Genomic DNA, 23756 nt, shown 5'->3' with positions numbered 1-23756 from the left:
CAAGGACAACAGGATTTCAAACAGGGTGGGAAAAAAAAGGCAGCGGAGGATAAATTTGTTCAAAGCGCCACATTTCATTAAGTGACTCACACCCAGCAACATCAATAAGATAAAAAAGGTTTAAGTATTAAACATTACACTATAAATATAGTAAATAAATACATGAAACTCTCTTTGGTAAACCAATTTACTTTTCCCTCACCAGCCAACCACGCTGTTGATTTCCCCCCGCTCATCAGAAACAAACTCATCATTAAATCACACGTAGGGAGTGAAAGCTGCTTATTTTCTGTGCTGTGTTTTTGCACGCTGATAACAGCAGCCAGACTGCACTGGCTTTAAATTCACAGGGAGCAGACAACTGACCCACTTGGTAATCTAGTCAGCTGAATTTTGGGCTGACAGATAAAAGCCTGTGCGTCAATGAATTTGTCCAGACTGGCGAGACTGATGGGAGTTGTTTTTTGTTGTTGTTTTTCTTTTTTTTGTGGTTGAGAGACAAAAAACGAGAGACAGACAGACAGACAGACAGACAGAGAGAGAGAGAGAGAAACCTGTGACAGCTGATTGCAGCAATTTAGGTCGACCTAAAGCACATTGACCAAACAATCGAACCAACACGGCTTTGCAGTTGCATCATAAATCTCCCAGCAACCGCGTCTGGAGCCGTCGTGGCGCTCCACCGGAGAATTACTGGTGTGTGCAAATAATGGCTAAGTGTACAACAACCAGGCTGTAAAAAGACATACCTGACAAGTTCAGACAGGCTTGTTGCAGCGCGGCCGAGGAGCCACTCAGCAGCTCTCTAAGTAAAAGGGAAAAGAGTGACAGGGTACATTTGTTTTCCAAAAGCAGCAGCAAACCGCCTCGTCCTTCGCCCCAGTTTCTTCTCCACAGTAACGGAGCAGCAGATCGATTGGCGAATTCAGCAAAGCAGCCACTTCATGTTAACATGGAGTCAACCAGTCAGCAAGCCTGCCGGCCACGCCGGCTGCTGGTGTGCAAATCAGACGGTGGCTGTTAACTGATGTTTATTAGAGTTTTGTATTTTCATTAGTTTTTATTTTTATTTTTTAATTTTTGTCTCCTATTCAGTTAAGTTTCAGTTAGTGGGTTTGCTTGTCTCAGGTTCGGTTTTATTGTTTAAAAATGTTTAGTTTTAGTTTTGTTTTTATTAGTTTCAGTATTAGGTTAAGTTTTTTTTATTATAATAAGGGCTGTAAGTGTCAGGGTCAAGATTTCCAGAAGTTCAGAGTAGGTATTCCAATCCAAACCCAACACTTTGTGAAGACTTATGTCGCCGTCCCAGTCTCAGTAAACATCAGCACCAACGCCTCCTCACGCTGGCTGTGGTGACATTTAGTTTTTATTTATTGCCGTCTAGTTGTTGTTTTTGTTTAAGTCAACTAAAACAGCTCGTTTTAGTCTGTAGTGTCGTTTTAGTTAACTATAGTGAAGTTGTCCAGATGCTTTGATGAAAAACGTCCTAGTCAAACAACAAAATCAAAACAGAAATCAACCAGGACTATTGAATCCCGTTGAGGTGGTCAAAAAAACAAAAAAATAAAAAAATACAACAATCAGCTGTTGGCAGGTTGACCCACAGCTGATGCTCTGTTGTTGTTGTTGTTGTTGTTGTTGTTGTGGAGTCAGAAGGAAGTGGACGCCCACCAAGCTGTAGGCCCGAGTCACGTAGATCGGGATTCAGAATGTGCGAGGCTGTTTTGTTTCTACCTCATGGACGTTTCAAAATTTATTCTGAGTACAGATCCAAGTATGTGGAGTTTTGAAGCGTCTCGCTGAGGACTGATCCAGGATAACTATATTTTATTTGTGCGCCCTCCAGCACAAACAGAGGAGCCGGATGTGCCTTGGAAGCCCCGGCCGCTTGGGTGGTCCGAGTGCAGTGATGGTGCAAGTTCACACTTTACGAGCACCAGCTCAAAGTTCAGATCACACAGATTAAATCAAACAGCTCACATTCATCGTTGTCGATTTTGAATTCTGAGCTCCAGTTCACTCCCAAAAATGAAGTAGCTCCTGTTCATTTCTTCCATTTTTTAAGTTCCCTGCTTTTGAGTTTTTCTTTTTCAGTCGAACTTCCTTTCAGCATCCATCTCCAGCCCTCAGCCGCTGCCCACTTCCCAAACTAAATGAATTACTGTATACTGCTATTGAATCACAGCCATTACTTGCTCTCACCCTTTATTAATGATTTCTTGTGATCATCATTCATTCATAAATATTTCTCAAGGCCGGTCAGATGCTTCAACTCGATGTCTCTTCAAATTCAAAGCCCCTGTGGCTGATGGCGGCTTGTTTTTTCCAACCTGGCTGGCACAGTTTGCACAAAAAAGTGAGTTGTTTTTTTTTTTGCATTGGATTTAATTTGTCAGTAAATCTCATTTAAATGTTCCCCTGGCCGGACTTCCACAGTGCTGGTAGCTGCATCGTCTGAAACCTCGTTTGTGAGTGTCATTAACTGTAATTAATGCTCACGTTCATGTTCATTAGTCGCAAACGGATACGCTCATGCGCGACACCGTGTGTGTTTGTCCATCAGCAGCCACTTTTCACACTGAAGGGTCCTTGAGCAACACACTGATCCCCCCCCCAACCTCACCCTAAAGTCCCAGGACGACCAGCCAAACGTCTTTAAAGTAATAAAGCTGGTTGTTTCCTTGAAGATCCAGCAGCAGATGACTGGGTGAACAAGGCGGCTCCCGGGTGTGAATGTGTGTGGTACTGAAACAGGGCGATGGTGAAAAACTAATTTGCACGATCATCCGACCCATCCTGAATAAATTAATTAAGGAAAATAGCCCGATTCAGCCCTAATTTGTGTGTTTCTCCTCATGAAAGCAGCTGTGTGGGCGGAGGCGGCGGCTCTGTGAATCAACACTGAACCGCAGAGCTGGCACGCCGCTCCCTCAGCTCTCGTGTGTCATTATAACCCCATTAATCAGCTGTGATATCTAACCGGCATGACTCAGCCGGTCGTCCTGCTCACTGGAAGTAGCCTTGATTTGCGCGCTTGTGTGTGTGTGTGCGTGCGTGCATGTGTGTTTTCGTATTTCTTCAGCGATGAGGACCAGATGTCCTCCTCACAAGGACAGGAAGATGGGCAAAGGCCTGCAAAGTGAGAACGTCTTGCTGCTCCTCACTTCTCCAACGTGCTATTTTAAAGTTTGCTGCTTGATTTGAGGCTGAGATCAGAAACGGGGTCGGGGTAAAGGCCCATGCACATTTACACAAATCTATAACCGTAACTGTTATATAATCCAAGCTAATGAAATTTTCGCAAAAGTGACTGTTTTCTACGTGATAAAATATTTTCATCTGATCAAAGTAAAGTTGTAGGAAAGAAAGAGAGGCAGGAGAATTGGATTCATTTAGTAACTGTTAAGGGTGAAAGCTCGAAAAACATTATATTATCATATTTTATATTTACAGTTATCATCCTAGATGTGAACAGGCCTTTAACATTAGTGTGAAAATGACTTTCAGCTCAGAATACTTGGGTTTGGGGTTAAAGGATTAGGTTTAGGTTCGAGTAAAATTTGAGGACAGGATGAAGGTTTAGGGAGTGAATGTAGTGTGTGTGTGAGAGAGTGTGTGAGTTGGCACTTCACATCACAGGCGACAGGGAAATAAAACCAGCAACACAGAGGTAAACAGCAGGAGACTGAGACAGAGAGACGTGAGCTGGGCATCGTGAGTCCGTGCAGATCCTGAGATCCCGAGCATCACCGATAAGACAAAGCATCCGGAAAAAAAACTGTTTTGTACCTTTTATCTTTTTAAATAAGACCAGACAAGCCTAAAACAACGCTCAAAGGTTACAAACAGGAGTGTGTGTGTATAACTTTGATTTAAAGTTAAAAAAGAAAACATCAAACAGAACCTGTTGAGAACGAGTTGTCAAAAGAGAGTTTGTGAATGAATTAAGGAGACAAGAAAAGGAGAGTACAACTGAAGTGATTAGTCGAATAATCGATTAGTTGCCAACTATTAAATTAACCGATTAATCATTTTAAGTGATTTTTAAGAAGGAAATTTCCTCATTCTCTGACTGCAGCCTCTCAAATGTGAATATTTCCGGGTTTCTTTTCTTCTGTATGAGAACAAAGTAAAGATCTTTGGGTTGTGGGCTGCTGGTTGGGACAAAACACCACTGTGGGAAATTGATTGATTATCAATGAATTGATCATGAAAATAATGGTCAGTTGCAGCTCTGGATAGGAGTGCAGAGGGGCAGATGAGATGAGGAACGGTAAAGTGACAAAATAGGAGCGAATGAACTCGGAGGCGAGGGGAGACGCTGAGGCCTGCAGTCACGCTTTCTCTTTCTCTGCAAAATGAAGGCAAGAAATCGAGGAACACATCCTGTGAAAATAATTGCAAACACCTGTCCTGTTTTACGCAGATCAAGCTGGACATGAGCCAGTTTATTTATTTATTTATTTATTTTTCTTCTTAAAAAAGCCTTTATGCTGCTAACATGGCGACTCCTCCACCGTGAGATGGAAAGCAGGGTCAACCAGCTCGAGGCTTTATTTCTGGTGTTACCCCAGTTCCTAATAGCTGATCTAGTCTAATTAGCTTCCCCCCAACACACACACACACACACACACACACACAGAGTGCATTAACTGCAGGGTTGAGGAGTGGACCACCTGTCCTGTGGACTCTGACAGATTAGTGCGGTTTAGCCGTGTCGCTCTGAACAGGCTCAGCGGCTCAGCGAGGCCGTCTGCTAGACCTCCGCTCCCTCTGCGTCCGCCTCCTCCTCCGCCTGCGCTCGTGTCAAAACACCGGCCTTCAGATCGCACGCACTTAGCTGATGCTCTTATCCAAAATGATAAGATGCTTTTGTACAGGGCGTGCAGCGGGAGTCTAATCAGGGCGACTCGCATTTTCCTCTGATTTGGCCCATTCAGTGACGCAAAACCGGGAATAATATCCGGATTTCTAGTAATGAGGATATTATGACCAAGCAGGTACAACAACAGTGCAAGAGTCCAGTAACCTCCCTTTACTGGCACGGTGCCTTTAAACCCAGGAAAACACAGCGATCAGGACACACCGACACATGACGATGCCCCCAAAGTCCCAGTCGATTTCTTTCTTATCATCTTATCATCAGTATCAGTAAATGTCACCCAGCCCTCTTCGCCACTTTTGTCACCTCCTGCGTACATTCTGTTTGTGAATGGATGATAAGTTAAGTGGAGTTAATCCTTTCCGAGCGCTGCGTTAAGAGACACTCCGATCCACTTTATTTCAGTTCGGACTGACACCTGAATCTGGATATCTGCTGATGCCAGAGCCTGTCATTATTATTTTTCTTATTATCATTACAATTACCATTATCATTATCATTATTGCTGTTCCTGTTGTCTTTGTTATTGCTATCATTATCATTATTATTGTTGTTATTATTGGTGAAGTTGGTATTATGTGTTAGGTTACATGGTTTTTACATCCAGATGACATTATGGCTGCTGTGTTCTGCCTGTGTGTGTGTGTGTGTGTGTGTGTGTGTGTGTGTGTGTGTGTGTGTGTGTGTGTGTGTGTGTGTGCGTACACAAATGAGGGTGTTCCTGTGGTAGTCCATGCATACATCCTCACTCATGTCGTGTCTCATTAGTACGGAGACCCTGCTGCATTTGTTTCCTGGTTTTTATGATTTGTTTACTGTGTTTTGATGTTTCTATATGTCCATCTTTTACTCATAAGGTGCAGTATTTTTATTTTGTTTCATGTCATTTATTGTTCTGTCTTTGCTGTGCAGCTCCACTGTTTTGTTGGCTGGTTTGTATCAAAGCTGATTGCAGCTGTGTGTCGAGCACCACTGCCAAAGTCAAATTTCCCCACAGGGACGGTATATCTTATCTTATCTTCTGTGTGTGTGTGTGTGTGTGTGCGTGCGTGCGTGCGTGCGTGCGTGTGCGTGCGCTCCGCTGTTTGAATCCTGTGCAGACATGCCTCGGCAGCGTTCGGGCTGCCAGTGAATCATCTTGTTGCGTAACATCAATCAGTTCTCACAGCCACACCTGTAGCACACGGCTAATTTCCCTGGAACCCGTGTGTGTGTGTGTGTATGAGAGACGTGTGTGACGTGTGTGATGTGTGTTACATGTGTGACACGTGTAAATGCATGATTCATGGTGCTTGAAATGATGACACTTGTATTCAGCTGTGTGTGTGTGAGTGTTTACATACTCTGTACATGAGTGTATCTGTGTTTGTGTGACGTTCTTTATTGATACAGAACATGCGTGCGTGCGTGTGTGTGTGTGTGTGTGTGTGTGTGTGTGTGTGTGTGTGTGTGTGTGTAAGAGAGAGAGAGACAGACCAGGCATTCTTAATAGGGCCACTCTGCTGCCAGAGGAGCTTCTGCCAGCGAGCTCAGATCAGTCAACCTGTTCTGAGATATTTCTTTTACATATTTCCATATTTCTCTTTTATTGTTCGCTTTTTTGCTCTGACTTATTTTGTCCTAAATCATATTAATTCATTTTATTGAAATTTCTCATAACTTTCTATGCTCCACAAGAGGTTGCATACACTGATACGAATCGCTGATGCACCAATACAGTTCCTTATTATTACATATGCTGTTGAGGGTATGGAAGGATAAATGCATATATAAATATAAAAATATATAAATATGTGTCTCTGTCTGTCTGTGTCACTAAGGTGTGTGTGTGTGTGTGTGTGTGTGTGTGTGTGCTGGATGCAGCATGTAGGTTGGCTGGGCCCCATAGGGAGAGAGTTGAGGCTCCCAAAGTGCTGAGTCATAGATTCAGCGTCTAAAACTGTGCAGTGTGTGTGTGTGCAGGCAGAAGTGCTGAGAGCAGATTACCTGGGAGAACAAGCTCTCATTCAGGAAGACGGATTATCACGGTGGAGCCGGGCTGAAAGGCTCCATCACAGGACGCTTTACACACACAGCGTTATAAATTTCTTACCCTATAAAGCAAAGAAAGGAAGTCCATCGCTGCAATTCGGCCGACAGAGGACAACAGAGGCTTCGGGCCGATGCAGAGAAGCCGCGCTGCAGGTCTTCAAACTTCAGCAGCTCTGAGCATCTGATTGTGTTTCTAAACTCAGCAGCTCGTCCGTCTTAACTAAACTCAACTCATTTTTGTGCCTTTTTTTTTTTTGTCTGGGAACTCGTCGATTCATCACCGGCACGTCTCATCGATTTTATGTCTGATGTTGTTTCTTAGCTAGCCGCAGCATCTGGTCAGCTAACCGCTGTCGTGATGCCGTGTGGCATTTATCTGACGCTGACTCAGCATCAGTGATGTGACGTGTAACTCCAAACAAATCATCGTCACACTGTACCTGTGTGACCGGGTTGACGTGTTACATCACAGCAACAACACAGCGAGCTTTTCGGGTGTCGCTCTGTTGTTTAAGCGCGGTCGTTTAGAGATTTGCTCAGGCAGCCTGGTTGTTGGCGCCGTGGCTTCTGACAGATTTATGACTCCACTGCAAAGCCTTGAGTGGCAGATGTACTCACATAAAAATGATGACTTTTATACAGCGACTACCGATACAAGTGTACTTGCTGAAACTGTCTTTAGTGTAAGATTCAAGATCCGATGCTTGCCACTTCAGCTTGACGGTTTGAAGAAGTTGCTTGTTGTGTGCTGCAAAACAAAGAAACCCTTCATCCATTAGACAAAGCGGCAGACAACACAATTAAAATACACAGGAAGGAAAAGGGAAAGAGGAAAATAGAAATATCACTAAGTCGCTCCACCAGACAGGCACTCAGAAAGCAGCGGTTCTCAGTGCAGGCGACTGAACTCACCTGAAGTCCCAGGTGTGTTCAGCGCCTCCTCTCATGGCCGACTCGAATGACCATGCGGGCAGCAGCGGTTCAGTTTTGGTCACGATCAGGTTGCATGGCCGTGCGTCACACAGTCAGACTCTCAGGCCTGTGCAGGACACACTGACACTCACACACTCAGTTCATCTCAGCTTGACTCTCATTTCACCTTAAACAGGTGTGCAGGGAAACAAAAACCTCCTAGGATGACAGTGCATCAATTCATGCACACATAAAATAATGCATTCATGCGTACAGATCAATTGTGCTGTCTTCTTCTTCTTCTTCTTCTTCTTCTTCTTCTTCTTCACATTTAAGAGAAAACAGGACAGAGTGACTGGATCTGTCCTTTTTCTGAGGCTTTGATTTAGAAAACAGGGTGGAGGAAGAGATCTGACTGGGCAGGAGGAAGGCTGGAGGACGACACTCTGGAGGGTGATACATAAAAGGAGCTAGATATGTGTGTGTGTGTGTGTGTGTGTGCGCGCCCGTGCATTTGTGCTGAATTGAGCAGCAGTGGAGTAGGAGGACAAGTGCGGAACAAAGAGTGTGTGAGTGTGTTGATAGCAAATCAAGGCCAGATTGTGAAGTTCTCAGGCTGTTCAGGCCCATCTGCCATTGTATGGTGGGAGCACAACGCGCGCGCACACACACACACACACACACACACACACACACAATTAGCCCCTCCCACATAGATTTATCTATCTATCTGATTATGTAGAGCATCATGGTTATTATTCAATCATGAACTCACACTTTGCAGCATGTAAATGCAGTTAGATAACCAAATCCCTCAGAGATGTGCGATACAAAAACCATGGGACTGCTATCAAATCTCACTCCGTAAAGACTGTAGGTTGCAGTTTATATCTACTCACTTATGTAAACACTTCATTCATGTATTTATTCAAACTTAAGACAAGAGTAGTTATGAATTTCTCCCAATTTTTCCCTCTAAAATTCCCACTCCAAATGATTTGTTTTGACTAAATTTGATTCAGTTTGAGTTTTTTGAAAAGCTGCTACTCCTCTACACGGTGGTGCGGTTTGATTCACTGCGTATGTGTGTGTGTGTGTATGTGTGTGTGTGTGTGTGTGTGGACCCACATATGTGGTTTAGTGTGTAAAGCTGTTTGTGGTTATGCACGCGCTGCATGTGTTTGTGTTTGTGTGTGAAGTTGACCCCTGAAACAAACCCAAGCAAAGTCTTCAATTACGAATTAAAAAAAAGAAGAAGAGAACAAGGGGAAAAAAAATAGGCCGAGTGGTTGAAGAGAAGGAATGAAGAGATCAAACACAAGATGGAAAAAAAAAATCCCTTTTTGTCTGATCTGCTTCGTTTGATGTTACCTCCTTGGAAACGGGAGAACTTGATCCTTGTTCTTCAGAGGCACGTGGAGAATTTCACCTCGGCTTTCCCGTCGTGAGGGCGGGTCACTCCCTGAGCAGCGGGGAGGCGCGTCAGCCTCGACCTCTGAGCCACCACAGCATATTTATGAAACAGACACGATCACAGCTGCTGATGAAAAGACAAAATCAGGTGAGCGCTGAGGATCCCCACGTGGAAATGACATGATAGCAAAGTTTGCAGCAGTGGAACAAGAACCAGAGGGTCAGGAGGGAGATCAGCTCTCACCGGCTCCAACACTTAAAGACACAAGGAGCCGGATTTGTCCTTTGGGGTTTGGAAACACGACATTCAGAGTTGGCCCCTCCTCCTCCTCCTCCTCCTCCTCACTACGCTCACCACTTAGCAGCCAGTTTTCATTTCCTAGGATGGCGAAAACAGGCCAGCAGTGCGTCGCTCTTCATCCTCATCCTCTCCCTCAGTGCTCTCCAGCCAACCTCAGATTCACCCTCTCAGCTTTACCTCACCATATTTCTGTTTTCCACGTCCACGATTTTTATAGCTTCTATTTGGATACGGTGCTATTACTTGTTACTATAATTCAGAGATCACCTACTGCAAAAGGAGACAGACAACGCCCAATTGAGTAGTAAATTTTTACTTGCAAGGAGTGAGTAGCTTACCACGTTGGGCAGCGACCTCTCACTGAGGCACTCTAGGCATTCTAACAGGAAATGAATCCTTATATGGTAATATTCAACAATCCAGCTACAATACAAGGATACAAGGTCATATTACACTCTCACTTGGGTGAAGAGTGGAAAACTACTGTCTACACACTTCTATATAGTGTCATGGAAATAATGGTAATATAATGTAATTTTATAAGATTAAAATGCAATTTTTATAACACTATCGGTATGACACCGTGCTGCGCTGTGATTGGCTGGGAGCTTCACACCCGCTGCCCAAAGGCCGACGCCCTCAAGGCAGAGGACAGGGTCTCTGCAGACACACACACCAACACACACTTCTAGTGCCTCATAAGGGATTACTTTTGCATGAGCCTATACATTAATCGTGAGGGGAAATCCTTCTCGTTCTGCCTTTAAAAGCTTAAAAATACAAGAAAATGCAAAACTATTATATGACAGAACACGTTGACTGACATACAAATAAAACCAAGCTGGGACAGAACCCCCACCACCCCCACCCCGACCCTCTTTACAGGCCCTAAACTAAGAACAAAAGACGTGTAAGTTGGTCAAAAAGCCAAAAACAAAGGAGAGTCTGGTTGCTTTTGGATTTGTACCAATTTTTTTGTCTGATTGCAGATGAAACAAAACGTCTGCAGAAATGTTCAGTTTGGCTGCTCCATGATTTGTCTGATTTACTGTTGGAGTGGAGACTGATTGGGACCGCTGCATGTGCACGCGCACACACACACACACACACACACACACACACACACACACAGATCTGGTGATGAACCATATATGTGGAAATACAAAAGTAGTAGCGAGCACTCAGCACTTCAAATTCATCGCTCATGACCCTCGCACCGATCTCACAGATGACAACTGTTTCATCCTTTGTGTGTGTGTGTGTGTGTGTGTTTGAGATGCTCAGAGGGCTATTATCAACTCATCTGGTAGGAGAATATATTTAGGAAGGGCACGAGCCTTTTAGACAAACACACGTATGTCAACCACGCCCATGTTTCAGCCTGAGAAGTGCCGGAGCATCACGTTAACTGTCAAAGGAAGGTGTGTCTGCGTATTGGTATTTGTGTATGTGTGTGTGTGTGTGTGTGTGTTTTTAGCTTTTTGTTTCCGTGTGTGTGTTTGTCCTTGACTGGAAATTCCCTGTTTTGTCAGTTCGTGTTTCCAGCTCAGCACTAATATTTCCTTGTGTTATTGCAGCCCGTGGTTTTGTAGTCGTTTATAGTTCATCAATGACCTGTGGGCTTATCTCAGCTCCGTAGATAAAAGCTGAGCATGAAAGCAAGATTTTCACTTCCTGGTACATCAGCAGAGTCAGACATGCTTTTTTTTTTTTTTTTTTTTTTATCTCCAGCTGTAAGTCCCAGACTGATGATTTTAGCACTGAGGGTGAGACACAGGTGGTAAGGTTACAGCGGGTTTATAATCAACCTTTTAGGCGAACTTTACTTGGAAAACAGATGGGAGGGCGGGGGAAGTGTCTGTGTGTTAAATTAATATGTGTTCAAATTGGGTTTAGATCTGATGTGGCCAGATTATATTGCAAATGTCTCTCTGACGTGCGCATTCAAATCCAGTCTGTCTTTCCCGGACCGAAAACGCAGATTTCCACTCACAGAACTTCCTCTTGTTTACTGTCTCGGTTGTTCCCGTCCATCAGCGTCCACACGCAATCCATTCTGGGAAAAAAAGATGCCACAGCCTGAGCTTCCTGTTTTCTCTTCCCATCGCCCGTGTTTCGTGTTTGGATTTGTGCACAAAGGTTTATTTCAGTTTTTGCAGTAGCTGGTTACAGTCCTACAATCAGCCCGGTGTGCATTTTGATGCCAGGTGGAAAGACGGCGTGTAGCTTTTAATATCGGAGATAGAGGGTGGACAAAATGACAGAAACGCCACATGAAAAAGCACATTGGCTCTGATCTTTTAGGCAACTAAATCGTAATTGCAAAAGCAGCTGAATATCAGTTAGCAGTGTGTGTCGGCTTTAAAAGACAATCTATCACTGTTTTTATTTGAAAATTTTTATGGCAAACCACTCACCAACACCAAAAGGACTTTGAAAAGGTTGTTTGCTAAACACCACCAGATCCTCCAAACTACAGCCTGTATGATGCAGTCGAAACAAAAAACTGAATATTTTGAGGGTTTATATGTTTGTTTGTTTGGTTTTTTTTTTTTAAGGTTTTTATGTTATTGTGTCCACCCCCTGTAGTAATGTTTGGAAGAAGGGGCTTCTAATCATGAGGAAAAAGAAACCTGAGGCACTTGAAAATAGGTGAAGAGGCCTTTATTCTGTTTGAATATTTATCAAGTCCAAGATTAATGTGTTGTGTATTAAAAACAGCTTGTCTCCAGCTCTCTCCCTTTAAAAAAATTGTAAATTTACACCAAAAATGAATTAAAAATGAAAAAAAAAAAGCACAATAAAAGCATTAAACAGCCATGAAAACCTTTTCTACTGCTGATGAATTTCTGAATAGAACAAAGGCCTTGGATTTCTTCCCCCTCATGATTAGAAAGTTATTAGGGGCTCAGACTTTTCATCTTGGCCCGCAGACGACCTGGTCAGTCTCCTTCTCTGTGATTGGCCGGCTGGCCTGTCAGTCAAATGAATCCAGACTCCGCCGGTCACAATCTCCTGAATGATTTGGTGTTTACTGGGTCAGCATTCTCCCGTGTCTGTGTGTGTGTGTGTGTGTGTGCGCATGCCCCTGCCCTTTAGTCTAGTATCCCTAATCAGATTTGCGAGCGCCAAGTCAGAGAGGCCAGTAGTCCACTGTTGAGGGAGAGGAAACCAGGACACATCTGCACTGCAGTGTGTGTGTGTGTGTGTGTGTGTGTGTGTGTGTGTGTGTGTGTGTGTGTGTGTGTGTCTGTTTAAAGCGAATGTTTGGGACAATCACTAGTCCACATGCATCCCATGAGAGAGTGAGAGTGTGCTGGCGTCTTTGTGGGCCAGATGAGCATCGATCTCGTCACCTGTATCAGACTTTCATCTCCAAACGTTCAGCTTGTCAGAAACGAGGAAACGCCGCTTTGCTTTCCGCTTGATGACAGAGCATTTCGGGAGTTTATCCTCTGTGTTTTCGTAGCAGTTTAATAAGCAGCATGTGATCCTCCGGCTGAAGTGAAAATCAGCAAAAGTGGAGTCACAAGATTTCACAGCAGTGATTCATGTGCTGTCGTTAAAATGAAACCTGACTGGAGTCGAGTGCAGATACGTACGTTCACTTTTGAATCTCTGGCAGGAAGACACGATTATAACCAAGTTTGAAAAAGGACCAAGGCACGATTGGTTGTCCCTAGCAGAAAGAAATAAAGAAATGAAAAAAAAAATCAAGATTACAAACTGGCTGGTTAAGAGCAGTATGGACTTCAGGAGTATTTTAAAAAAATACATTTTTCAAACATTTTGAATCACCACAACCATGAGAGGTCCTCCATTAGTGGTCGCGCCATTTTCTCTCCTGAGGATAATAAAAACAGGTGAAGTGAAGATGATATTGCAGCGACCCGTTACGTTACTGTAAGTGCAATAAAGGCTTTCCAGGAAGAGAAATTTAACGCTGTAATCTGTCTGAGACCAAAGATGGACAGATGTTGACCCCAAACGTCGCTAAAATATCTGCGGAAAATTCAGATCATTTCAGGTCCAAGTATTCTGCACCGTTGTAAAATAAATAAATAAAATAATAATAAAAAAAAAAGCAGTCAACTGGAGACGGGGTCATAACTGTGCACTAAAAATATGAAGCTGATAGGCCGGTAGTATGCAAGATTAGCCGCAGACTAAAGATTAGAGGCACACATGGACAGATACACACAACTAAACACACAATCCCCTCCAGGCTGCTGCCACAAACACACATGAACTGTGTGTTTGTGTACGTGGTGCACACACACACACACACTCTTTAACATACTCCGCACAGACACACGGCCTGTTATTACACTGTGTGCGCAGGATCTAATTATTGTGTGTGTGTGTGTGTGTCCCTCTACGCTCGTGTTGTGTTTTCATTTACAGGCGTGTACACAGTCATCAGTGTGTGTGTGTGTGTGTGTGTGTTTGTTTTTACGTGTCTATACATATTTATCTGCATGTGTTCGTTTACAGGTATATGCATAAACGTCAGTGTGTGAGTGTGTGTGTGTGTGTGTGTGTATAAGTGTATGCCTCTACATAAGTACCAGAGTCACAGAGTGGGTCGCTGTTTGCCTCGCTCATAGTGAGCATCGCCATGGCAACGGCACTAGCAGCGCAGTGTGAAGTGGAGGAAGAGCTTGCGGTGCTCTGTGTGATAGAGAGAGAGAGAGAGAGAGAGAGAGAGAGAGAGAGAGAGAGAGAGAGAGAGGGAAGATAAAGGAGGCAGGTGGATGACAGGGTTTGTGGGTTTTGAATGAATGGATGAATGGTCAGACCGGTCGGTGATGTCATGAATTCAGCACACATGTGATGTATGCATGTCTTTTTATTTATTTTTTTGTCATATTTACGCTTTTTTTAATTTTGGCTCCTGAACAAAATGCAGTTAGAGGTTTTAGTGCTTGGTAATGAGGTGTTTTTTTTTTGTTTTTTTTTTTTTTAAATGAGTATTTATTCACAATATCTCAAGATATGTGTGTGTATGTATTGTGCTTTCCCAGAGTCTGTTCAGGGTGTGAAGAGTTAATGATCAATTTGAAACACAGTAGGAGCAAAGGAGAAAGAGAGAGGGAGAGAGAGAGAGAGAGAGAGAGAGAGAGAGAGGTGTGTCATACTGAGCATGCTCTCTGCGCTAACTTCCTGCTCTCTTCTTCCCCACAGAAGAGTCAGATTCAGAGAGAGACCGGCATACGACGACAAGCAGAGGAACAGGAACGGAGGGGGATTTCTGAAGAAGAGCCGAGGTGAATCGAATCCAAACTGAGGATTTCTAACACTCTTGGACTGGCCTCCGCTTCTGCTCTGTGGATTTTTGTGTGACGTTTTTACCTTCTCTTTCTTTTTCTTTCCTTTTTTTTGAGGAAAGGAGTCATTCATTGTGATCTACATTAGTCTCTTTTTGCCTTATTTTCTGGCTGACAGTAATAATTACAACATCGTCTGACAGAAATGGGAGCCTGGCTGCTTTTGTTTTTTTGATTTTTGTGAAGCTTTTGGCCGGCTAGTTTAAGAGAAAGTCTGTGTGAGGTGGAGGGGATTTTTTTTCCCTTCGTATCTACGTAGTCTCTTTCTGTTTTGACTTCTCTGTGATCTCATTCTGTTGTTTCCTGATAAGCTTTTTGTTTCTCGTAAGAGGAAGGAGGTCCAAGTTTTTCTGCCAGGAGCCTGAGAAGCATTTGCATTCCAGTTTAGGTTTCAGAAGAGGACAGATCCTCCCTTGTGTGTGTGTGTGAGGGACAGAGTGTGTATTTGTGTAACGGTGTGTGAGTGTGTGTGTGTGTTTCTGGCTCCCTCGGTGATATAATAACCTGTTTCAGAGGACAATAACCGGCCCTGTGTGTCTTCTCGTGGGAAAATGGGATCAGAAAAAGACTCGGAGTCGCCTCACTCCTCGGTGAGTGGCGTCCCCAACCCAAAGTGCCGTCCGGCGGGGAAACGCCAGGGACGCATCTCCTTCCACAGCCTCTTCCACAGTAAACGAGGATCCCGGGGCGCCAAAGCAGGGGTGGCCACCCCGTTGGCCCAGCAGCTCCATCAGCACCACAACACACAGACACACCAACAGCTCCTCCCCTCTGCCTTGAGCACAACGCCCACCCCGGCTTCTGCTGCAGCGCCTGTCGTTGCCGCCGCCGCCGCCGCCGCCTCCCAGGACGCCGCCTCCAGCTCGCCCTCGGAGCCGCTCTCCTCCAGCCAGCCGTCCCTGGGTGGAGCTCCCTCCTCCGGGGACAGCAACCTCCTGGAGTGCCCGCTGTGCCTGGTGCGCCAGCCCGCCAACCAGCTGCCTGAGCTGCTGGGCTGCAGCCACCGCTCCTGCCTCTGCTGCCTGCGTCAGTACCTCCGCATCGAGATCACCGAGAGCCGCGTCCAACTCAGTTGCCCCGAGTGCGCCGAGCGCCTCGCCCCGCGGCAGGTGGCCGATATCCTGGATGACGCAGCGCTGCTGGAAAAGTATGAGGAGTTCCTGCTCCGGCGATGCCTCGCCTCCGATCCAGACTGCAGATGGTGCCCGGCGCCCGACTGCGGGTAAGAAACAGTCTCTCCTGTTGTTCCTCCACACTGTTTAGTCCAGTGTTGCTCTGGGATCTGACCCACAGCCCTCTGCCCCTTTAACCTGCCTGCTCTGGTTATAAAGTGAACACATGACGGGAGATTAACATGAGGGATTTCAAACTTATTCATCCTCTGGTCCCCCAAGTTGACTTTCACATAGCAGCCAACCCCCTATTTGAATAAATTTGACCTAGGAACCCTGACATGAAAGGATATTTGGGTTTATTTTAAGTATTAAATTGTTTGGATGTGATACTTTCGTGGGGACTAAAAGATTCAAAGTGGTGAGATTAAATCATCATGTTAAAATAATCAGTCTAGAGAATTTAATTATTTTACAATGAAACTATTCATTTTGCTGAGGACCCCCTGGAAGCCTTTCAGAGACCCCTGGTGGGTCTCAGACCTCACTTTGACCACCACTGCTCCAGAGGGCTCCTTGCGTCACTTTAAGTGTCACACAGTTTCTTCCTGGAACTGAACTGAAAACCTTTGTTGCCCCTGAAGGAATTTTCCTTACGGTTGCAATAACAAAACATTAAGTAACAGTGAAAAGTAGAAACATGCGAGTTGGATAAGAGAGAAAGGAAAACAATGTGTGCAGTTAAAAGCTTTGCCAAGGGAGTCCTTTCATATTCATGAAAGAACAAGCTGTAACAAAGAGTTGTTCTGTAAACAAAGGCAGCGCACATTAAGATTGAACATGGAGAAAGTGATCGCTCCAGCAGCTGGTTTTGACTTGATCAGTGCCGTTTCATCACAGTCACAAACACAAATGCTTTCTTGATCCCCCGGGGGGAAACTGGGTGTTACAGTTGTTTTTTCGTGGTGCCGTTGGTTCGCCGTAGCCGCCTTAAAGTCCCCGCGGTGTAAATGAGATAAAGTTGGTAGCCGGTACATCAGGTTAACACCTTCAAATGCAGATTAGGTTTTACAGACAGAGTCCGGACACTCTGTTCCTGCTCAGAAGTCCTTTTTCTGAATAATGTGAACCACAACAACCTCAATTCTCTCTCTCTCTCTCTCTCTCTCTCTCTCTCTCTCTCTCTCTCTCTCTCTCTCTCTCTCTCTGTCTCTCTCTCTCTCTCTCTCTCTCTCTGTGTCTCTCTCCCACACTCTCTCTCTCCGCTTCACTGACATGTATTTCAGCTCAATAGCATCGCTGGAGCATCTAAACAAAAATAGTTTTTGTTTCTCTCTCTCTCTGCCTTCCTCACTGACTCACTCGCTCTACCAAATTCTGCGTGGTTTCTTGCGAACAGGAACCAGCGCGACCTGCCCTGTCAGAGAGAGAGAGAGGGGGGGGGGGGGGGGGGGAAGAATGAGAGGCAGAGAGAGGAAGACGAACCTGAAATGTGAAAGTGAAGTGGAGGAGTGAGGGCTGGTGAACTGGGTTAGAGGGCTGATAGCTCGTCCTGTGGCTGGGGAGGGGAGGGAGGGGAGGGAGGGGAGGGTTTCGGTCCGGGGAAGTTTCTGGAACAAATGAGAGGCGTTTTCATAAAGCACGGGTGATTCATTGTGTTTGTGTTTGTCTGGTGTGTGTGTGTGTGTGTGTGTGTGTGCGCGCTTGTCAGTGTAGGAAGTGAAGAGCACAGATATTCAGTGATATTTTTCTGTTGTGGTTTGGTACAGTAATGCTGGCGCTGTCACAGGGGAAGGCCATAACCCTACCGGTTTGTGTGTGAGAGAGTGTGAGAGTGTGTGTGTGTGTGTGTGTGTGTGTGAGAGTGTCTTCTTAGTTGTGTGTCTGTGTATGTGTGCCTACGCATATCTGAGCTTATCGGTGTGTCTGTGGTTGTGTGACTCAAAGTGTGTGTGTGTGTGTGTGTTGGTGATTGTTCCAACATGTTTCGGTTTCTTTGAGACATTCTCTGTGACTTTTCCTTTGTGTGTGTGTGTGTGTGTGTGTGTGTGTGTGTGTGCAGTCGTGTCAGCAGCATCATTTGGACAGGGCAGCGAGTGACCTACATATCGAAAGGGACGATCCTCTGTCTGACGCCAGCCGAGTGACTCACTGTAACCGTCCCGCCAGTCGACTAAGTCCAAATTAATATTCACAGCTATGGCCTGGGGGAGGGGGGGTGACCTAAACACACATCTGATCAGGGGCACCACCGAAAATATACATGAACACCAACCTTGTGTAGTTGCTGCAACCACACCTGAAGAACCCAGTCGAGCCTTACAAAGATTTAAATAACATTTACAGGCTCGCAGTTCCTTTGTAATCCAATCCTCACTGTCAGATATTTACTGACAGTGAGCTCACAATTTAATTTGCATGAGCTGTATCCTCGATGAGAAATGTGCTAAAGGCCGTCCTTTTCCAGTCCAAATGTAATTTTAATGGCAAAATTCCTGAATGGATGAGTCTAATAACGCTAATGTAGAACGTAACTTTCCTTTTTAGTTAAAATAAATAATAAACAGAGCCTGAAACAACCTGAGTATGAAACCCATGGCCTGCACACTGCACGGCTGCTTCAGGGTCATGTGAGGTGCTCAGGCCGTTTTACTGTGAACTACAAATATGGCATGCATTTCTAATTTGGAGTGTGTTTATCTATCATATTGTGTGTGTCGTACTGAGCTACTGGATGCCTAAATTTCCTCTGGGATCAGTAAAGTGAGTATCTATCTAGCATTATCATCTATAGAACGATATAACCAACAAAAGAGCAGGCTTTTGAACCGAGCATACACGCTCAGTTCCAAAAAAAAAAAAAAAAAAAAAAAACAGGAAATGAAAAAGGCCTGATGGTGGCGCTACAGGGAAAGGTCAAATGTTCAGCAAATAAATCAGTTTCCTCCACTTGAGGTCTTGATTTTGCACCACAGATTTTACGGCAATCCAGCGATTAATTTCCATGGAATCCCCTGCCGCCCCCAATAGGACGCCCCCGCACGCAACGTGTGTGTGTGTGTGTGTGTGTGTGTGTGTGTGTGTGTGTGTGTGTGTGTACGTGCATTTTAAGTGCATCCACTTGAGGAAACGAATGCAAATGTAACCTCATTTTGGCATTTTGTTTGTTTGACAGACTTTGTTTGTTAGCGGTGAGATCAGAGTGGAGTGGAATATTTTTGTTTGTCGAATGGCAGCTACTAGACAAAAGACATTTATAAACCTCATAAATCCTTACTGTCATTTTATTGAATTCTGCTCTTGTGAAGCACTTTGTAGTTGTGTTTTTAATGGTGCTATACAAATAAAGTTGATTATTATTGTTATTATTCATAATAATACTAAATTACATACAATATATAAAAATATGTGGCTGCTCCAGTGGTGAAAGTAACCAATAATATTTGCTCTTGTTATTGTAGTGGAGTAGCTTTAAAGTGAGCAACTACACTTTGTCTTAAAGGAGCAGTTCACCCAAAAATACAAAATAAGAAGAAGTGTCCCCCCTGACCCTTACTCCTTCCACCCTGAGAGTTTCTGTGTGATTTAGTGAGGGTTCCTGTCTGTCCGCCCGTCACGCCAGTACAACAAGGCCGAAGGGGTTTGGCTTTGCTTTGTTTTGTGTTGTGAAGCTTAAAAATTTACATATGAAAAATTCAGCAGCAACAGCTCTTCTCAAAACAATGTCACAGATACTCGACATGATCCACCACAGCCCTCAGGGGGAGAGAAGGAGCTTTGTCGGGGACTATTTTCTGCCGAGGAACACTGACAAACGGTATCAGTCCGCACCCATCGAGCACACATTTTGAGGTGGATCGATGCAGTTTTCATTGAACAGAGGAACTCGAACCATCACTTTGAGGAAAAATGATGCAAAATCCTTCTTTTCCCATCATATATAAGAAATATAAGCTTTTCTATGCCTAAAGAATCCAGAAAATCAAGACAGTCGAGTTGAACAGTCATTTTTTTCCTGTTTTCTTTTATTTCTGACATGTCGCTCTGGGCCTCTGGTACTGGATATCAGTCTTGGGTAAACTCTCCAATACAGATACTCGCTTTTAACTCTGAAGCATCAGAAAAGCTTCACTGGCCGAGTGTGATAAACGCATAGGGACGTTTTTGGTGCAGATGGAAATCAACAACGGACATATGGTGCCAGGAAATCAGGAACTCACATACATGTGGACATTTTAAATCATAAGTCGGTCCCCTGTCTGTCGCTTTCTGCTTTTTTTTTTTCCTGATTTCCTGTGGTACCTGGCTGGCCTGAGCTCTCTCCATCGCTCTTTATCGCCCAGGTGAATCTCCCCCTCCAGTAAATCTATCTGACTTGTCCTCTTAACTCTCACCACCTGGTTCCTCTCCGACCCGCCAATCAGGTCCCGGCCTGCGCGATTGACAGGCCGTGACGTCCAGTAGCAGCGGAGAGTGGCCCTCTGCCGGCTCCTCTGGCTGTCAGTTGCTATGGCGACTATCGATGTGGCATAGAGGGAGCGTTGCCAGGGGTAACAGGAGTTGGGACTTAATTAAAGAGATCATTACATACTCGCCGCACTGGCTGTGTGTTTGTGTGCATCTTTGTGTGTGTGTGTGTGTGTGTGTGTGTGTGTGTGCAAGCTCCTTTTTAGTTTTAAGGAGGGTTGATGTCGTGTGTATGCATGTGTGAGGGTGTGTGTGAGTCAGGCAAACGTCCCCAGCTCATCTTGGTGTTTAATCGCGCCTGCCCTCAGTTTGTGTGTGTGTGTGTGTGTGTGTGTGTGTGTGTGTGTGTTGTCGCAGGCATTTACAGGCTCAGCAGGACTCCCAGGTGGCTCTCGGTCGTGGGTGAGCACTGACAGGACTGTCTGTGTGTGTTTCCTCTCAGCACGCAGCGTGTCAACACTCATCAGGCTCCCCGTCCTCACCTCCGCCTCTGTCTCCGTCTCCACGCCTTTTTACACTCAACATTTCAGACGTTTCGGTGAACTGCCTCTCTAACTCCATCACCGTCACTCCTTCTCGCTTACCCGCTCCTCTTCCATCGCTCCGTCTCTCTGCTCGTCTTTCTCCCGGGTGATGTCGGTCCGTATCGCTCTCTCTACGCCACAGTGGAGTCCGCCAATCGTGAGACAGCTCTGACATGGGATGCTCTCCCGGGAAAAGGCTGTCGTAGCAACCTGTGCACTGTACCGCAACAAGTCCCCCAAGTCAGCTAGAATAAGAGCACACACACACACACACTTAAACACACACACACACACGTCCTCTCTCTCTGTGTTTGTTTGTTGTGGACGTTTTCTTACCCAGAGAAGACAAGAAACATCTCAAGAAACAAATAAATGATGGCTGTTGAAGTGTAGCTGGAGGAAACGGTATCAAGTGGCTTACAGCGGCTGTTTTTCAAAAAGGGAAACAGCAAGCGAAGATAAAGTGCAGAGTCACGGCTCGTTTGACATTTTGTTGCTCTGTCGAGGAGAGCTGGAAGTTTGTGTTGTGCTGCTGTTGCACAAAAAAAAAAAAAAAAAAAAAAAGAGAGCTATCTGCTTTCTCTCGCTTGAGCTGAAAGTTTCCACGGTGACCCGAGTGAGTTTGTGTGACGCTTCGGTTCATGAGACCTGCTGAAAACCCCGTGGATCATTTCCAAAATAAACAAGCGTCAGTTTGAGCAAACAGCAGACGCTAATCATGCATTACCTTGTGTGATATGATTGATCATATGATCGTGATATTGACTAATAAAGTAACAAGTTGAATTCCATTCTTTTTAATCTCACAAAAGATTACATTATTATTATCATAACAAGCTGATCATGTATTATCTACCAAGATAAAGTGATAATGTGAAAATGTAAGAAAAATGTCCCACTAAATGGGATGAAAATGTACTAAAACTTGTCCATCTGATATTACCCAACAACAGCTGTATTTCAAAAGTGAAGCAACACAACTGAAGATGTGACATTCTTCTTATTCTCAGAAATTACCACATTTTTACTGTATGCTGTTGTTACATTATTAGATAAAAATATGATCCTCCCTTTACGCTGTAGCAAATACGGATTAATGTAATGATGTGATGTTATTACAGTGCAGCATTTAATTACAGTAACAGGTTTTAGAGGGGTATTTTTATTACATTTAACATGATATTACATTGTCTGGGAAATACCACGGTACCACTTGCAGCCCGTTGCTGATTTTTAAAAGCCGGCTGGTTGATTTTTGCTCTCTCCCATGAAGTCACAGTCTGGAAAAACCCCGCAGCACCGTTGCAACACAGATGAAGGTTGAAGGGGTTTCCTCGGTGGCCAGTGGCGCCGTTTAAATAAAAGTCTCCCTGTAGGAATGCTAGTTCACGTCTCATCTTGTCTCCTCTGATATCTGAAAACAAACCCTTGTCTCGTCTGATATCCTTTAATTGAGTGTGTCCCGAGTGCAGGCCTGTCGCAGAATATTTGAAGAGGTGTTGATGAAGGACATGTTGGAGCCGCTGTGGTGTGCAGCACTGCCAAATAATTAGAGTTTAGTCGTTTTTTTTTTCCCTACTTCTTCCTCCCAGCTTTTGTGCTGTCTTTTTATAGTACGACTTGAACGTCCTACCTCTGTGCGGAAAAGAGGCATTGATTTGTTTTGTCAGGGAGGAAAAGGCAATAACGGCGCCGTCTCCTTTTGTTATCGCTCCTCCAACGTGCCGTGTCCCACAGAAACGTTCACATCTGATGGCAAAGCCTCCATTGTGATTTCTCCTGTGATTGACCGCTGATTGGCAGCTTCTCTCTCTATCTTTCCTGTTCTTTATTCCCCCCCTTCATCAATATTGTTACTAAGTCATACACTGTTATACTTGCTGCTATATTTACCATTATTCCCCCTTTTAAGCTGGTGGGCTTTACTTGGCTACACAAAAAACGAAATATTTTTCTGTGGTAGCTGCAGTGTGGGCTTTTGTTTTTCATGGAGATTAAGAAAAAAAAAAAGTTTACACAGTCATTTAAGTGCTGACTTAGTTTCGTGTCTCTTGGAAACTGAAAACTGTTAAAACACTGTTGCATAACAACAAGAATACATGGGTGTCAATGACTAATTAAGACCTGAGACATATCCTGCTGAATTACAGAGAAATGATGCACAAAACATGTAGATATTTTGTAGCTGGTGCCATAAAACAATGGCATTGTGGAGTTGAATATTTCATTGTAAACATGATGTAGCTTCAGTGAGGCGCTAAAAACAGCAGATACAGAAAATATATGTGATACTGTGCTACAGTATGAGGGGGGGGGTGATTTTTTAAAAACTTTGAAGCAGAAATGTATTTGAAAATTGACGTTCAAGTGGTTAAAATTGAAGTTAAATTGCCTTTTGGCGTGACTTTTCCAAAACTTGCTGCCTCGCTGCAGATCTCCTCCCCCACATCAGCAGCATTCACACACACACACTCCCTCTGTGAATACTCCGCTGATTAACTAATCTGCTGCTCCACTCGCACTTTTAACTTGGTGATTTCCATATTGATCGGCTTCTCCGCTCTCTCCTTTTCCTTCTGAATAAATCTCTCTTTTCCCTTCTTAACACACGTCACCAGGATGAAGCCGGCGGGTGTCGTCCTGTTTGGTGAAAACATGCGGGCCTGTAAAGCCCTTTGAGACTGTTAACAGCGATAATGGGCTCTAAATAAACTTGAACTTGAACTCGATCGCTGTATTGATCAAATGCCCTCCGTCTCTCTGTTCTGCCTCAGTAAAGAGCTTCCA

At 44.5% G+C, this 23756-nt stretch overlaps 1 protein-coding gene across 1 annotated transcript in view; it reads left to right on the top strand.

Moving 5' to 3' along the window:
- Positions 1-23756, top strand: part of rnf19b (ring finger protein 19B) — a 41440-nt gene that overhangs the window by 3666 nt on the left and 14018 nt on the right. Inside the window, 1 exon segment of the mRNA XM_030063605.1 lies at positions 14724-16088. Coding sequence (XP_029919465.1) covers positions 15418-16088 — 671 coding nt within the window. The 5' untranslated portion in view covers positions 14724-15417.

Source organism: Myripristis murdjan, chromosome 11 (assembly GCF_902150065.1).
Source record: "Myripristis murdjan chromosome 11, fMyrMur1.1, whole genome shotgun sequence".
Taxonomy (NCBI): Eukaryota; Metazoa; Chordata; class Actinopteri; order Holocentriformes; family Holocentridae; genus Myripristis; species Myripristis murdjan.
The sequence above is the reverse complement of the archived record's forward strand: the minus strand, read 5'-3'. Positions and strand labels throughout refer to the sequence as shown.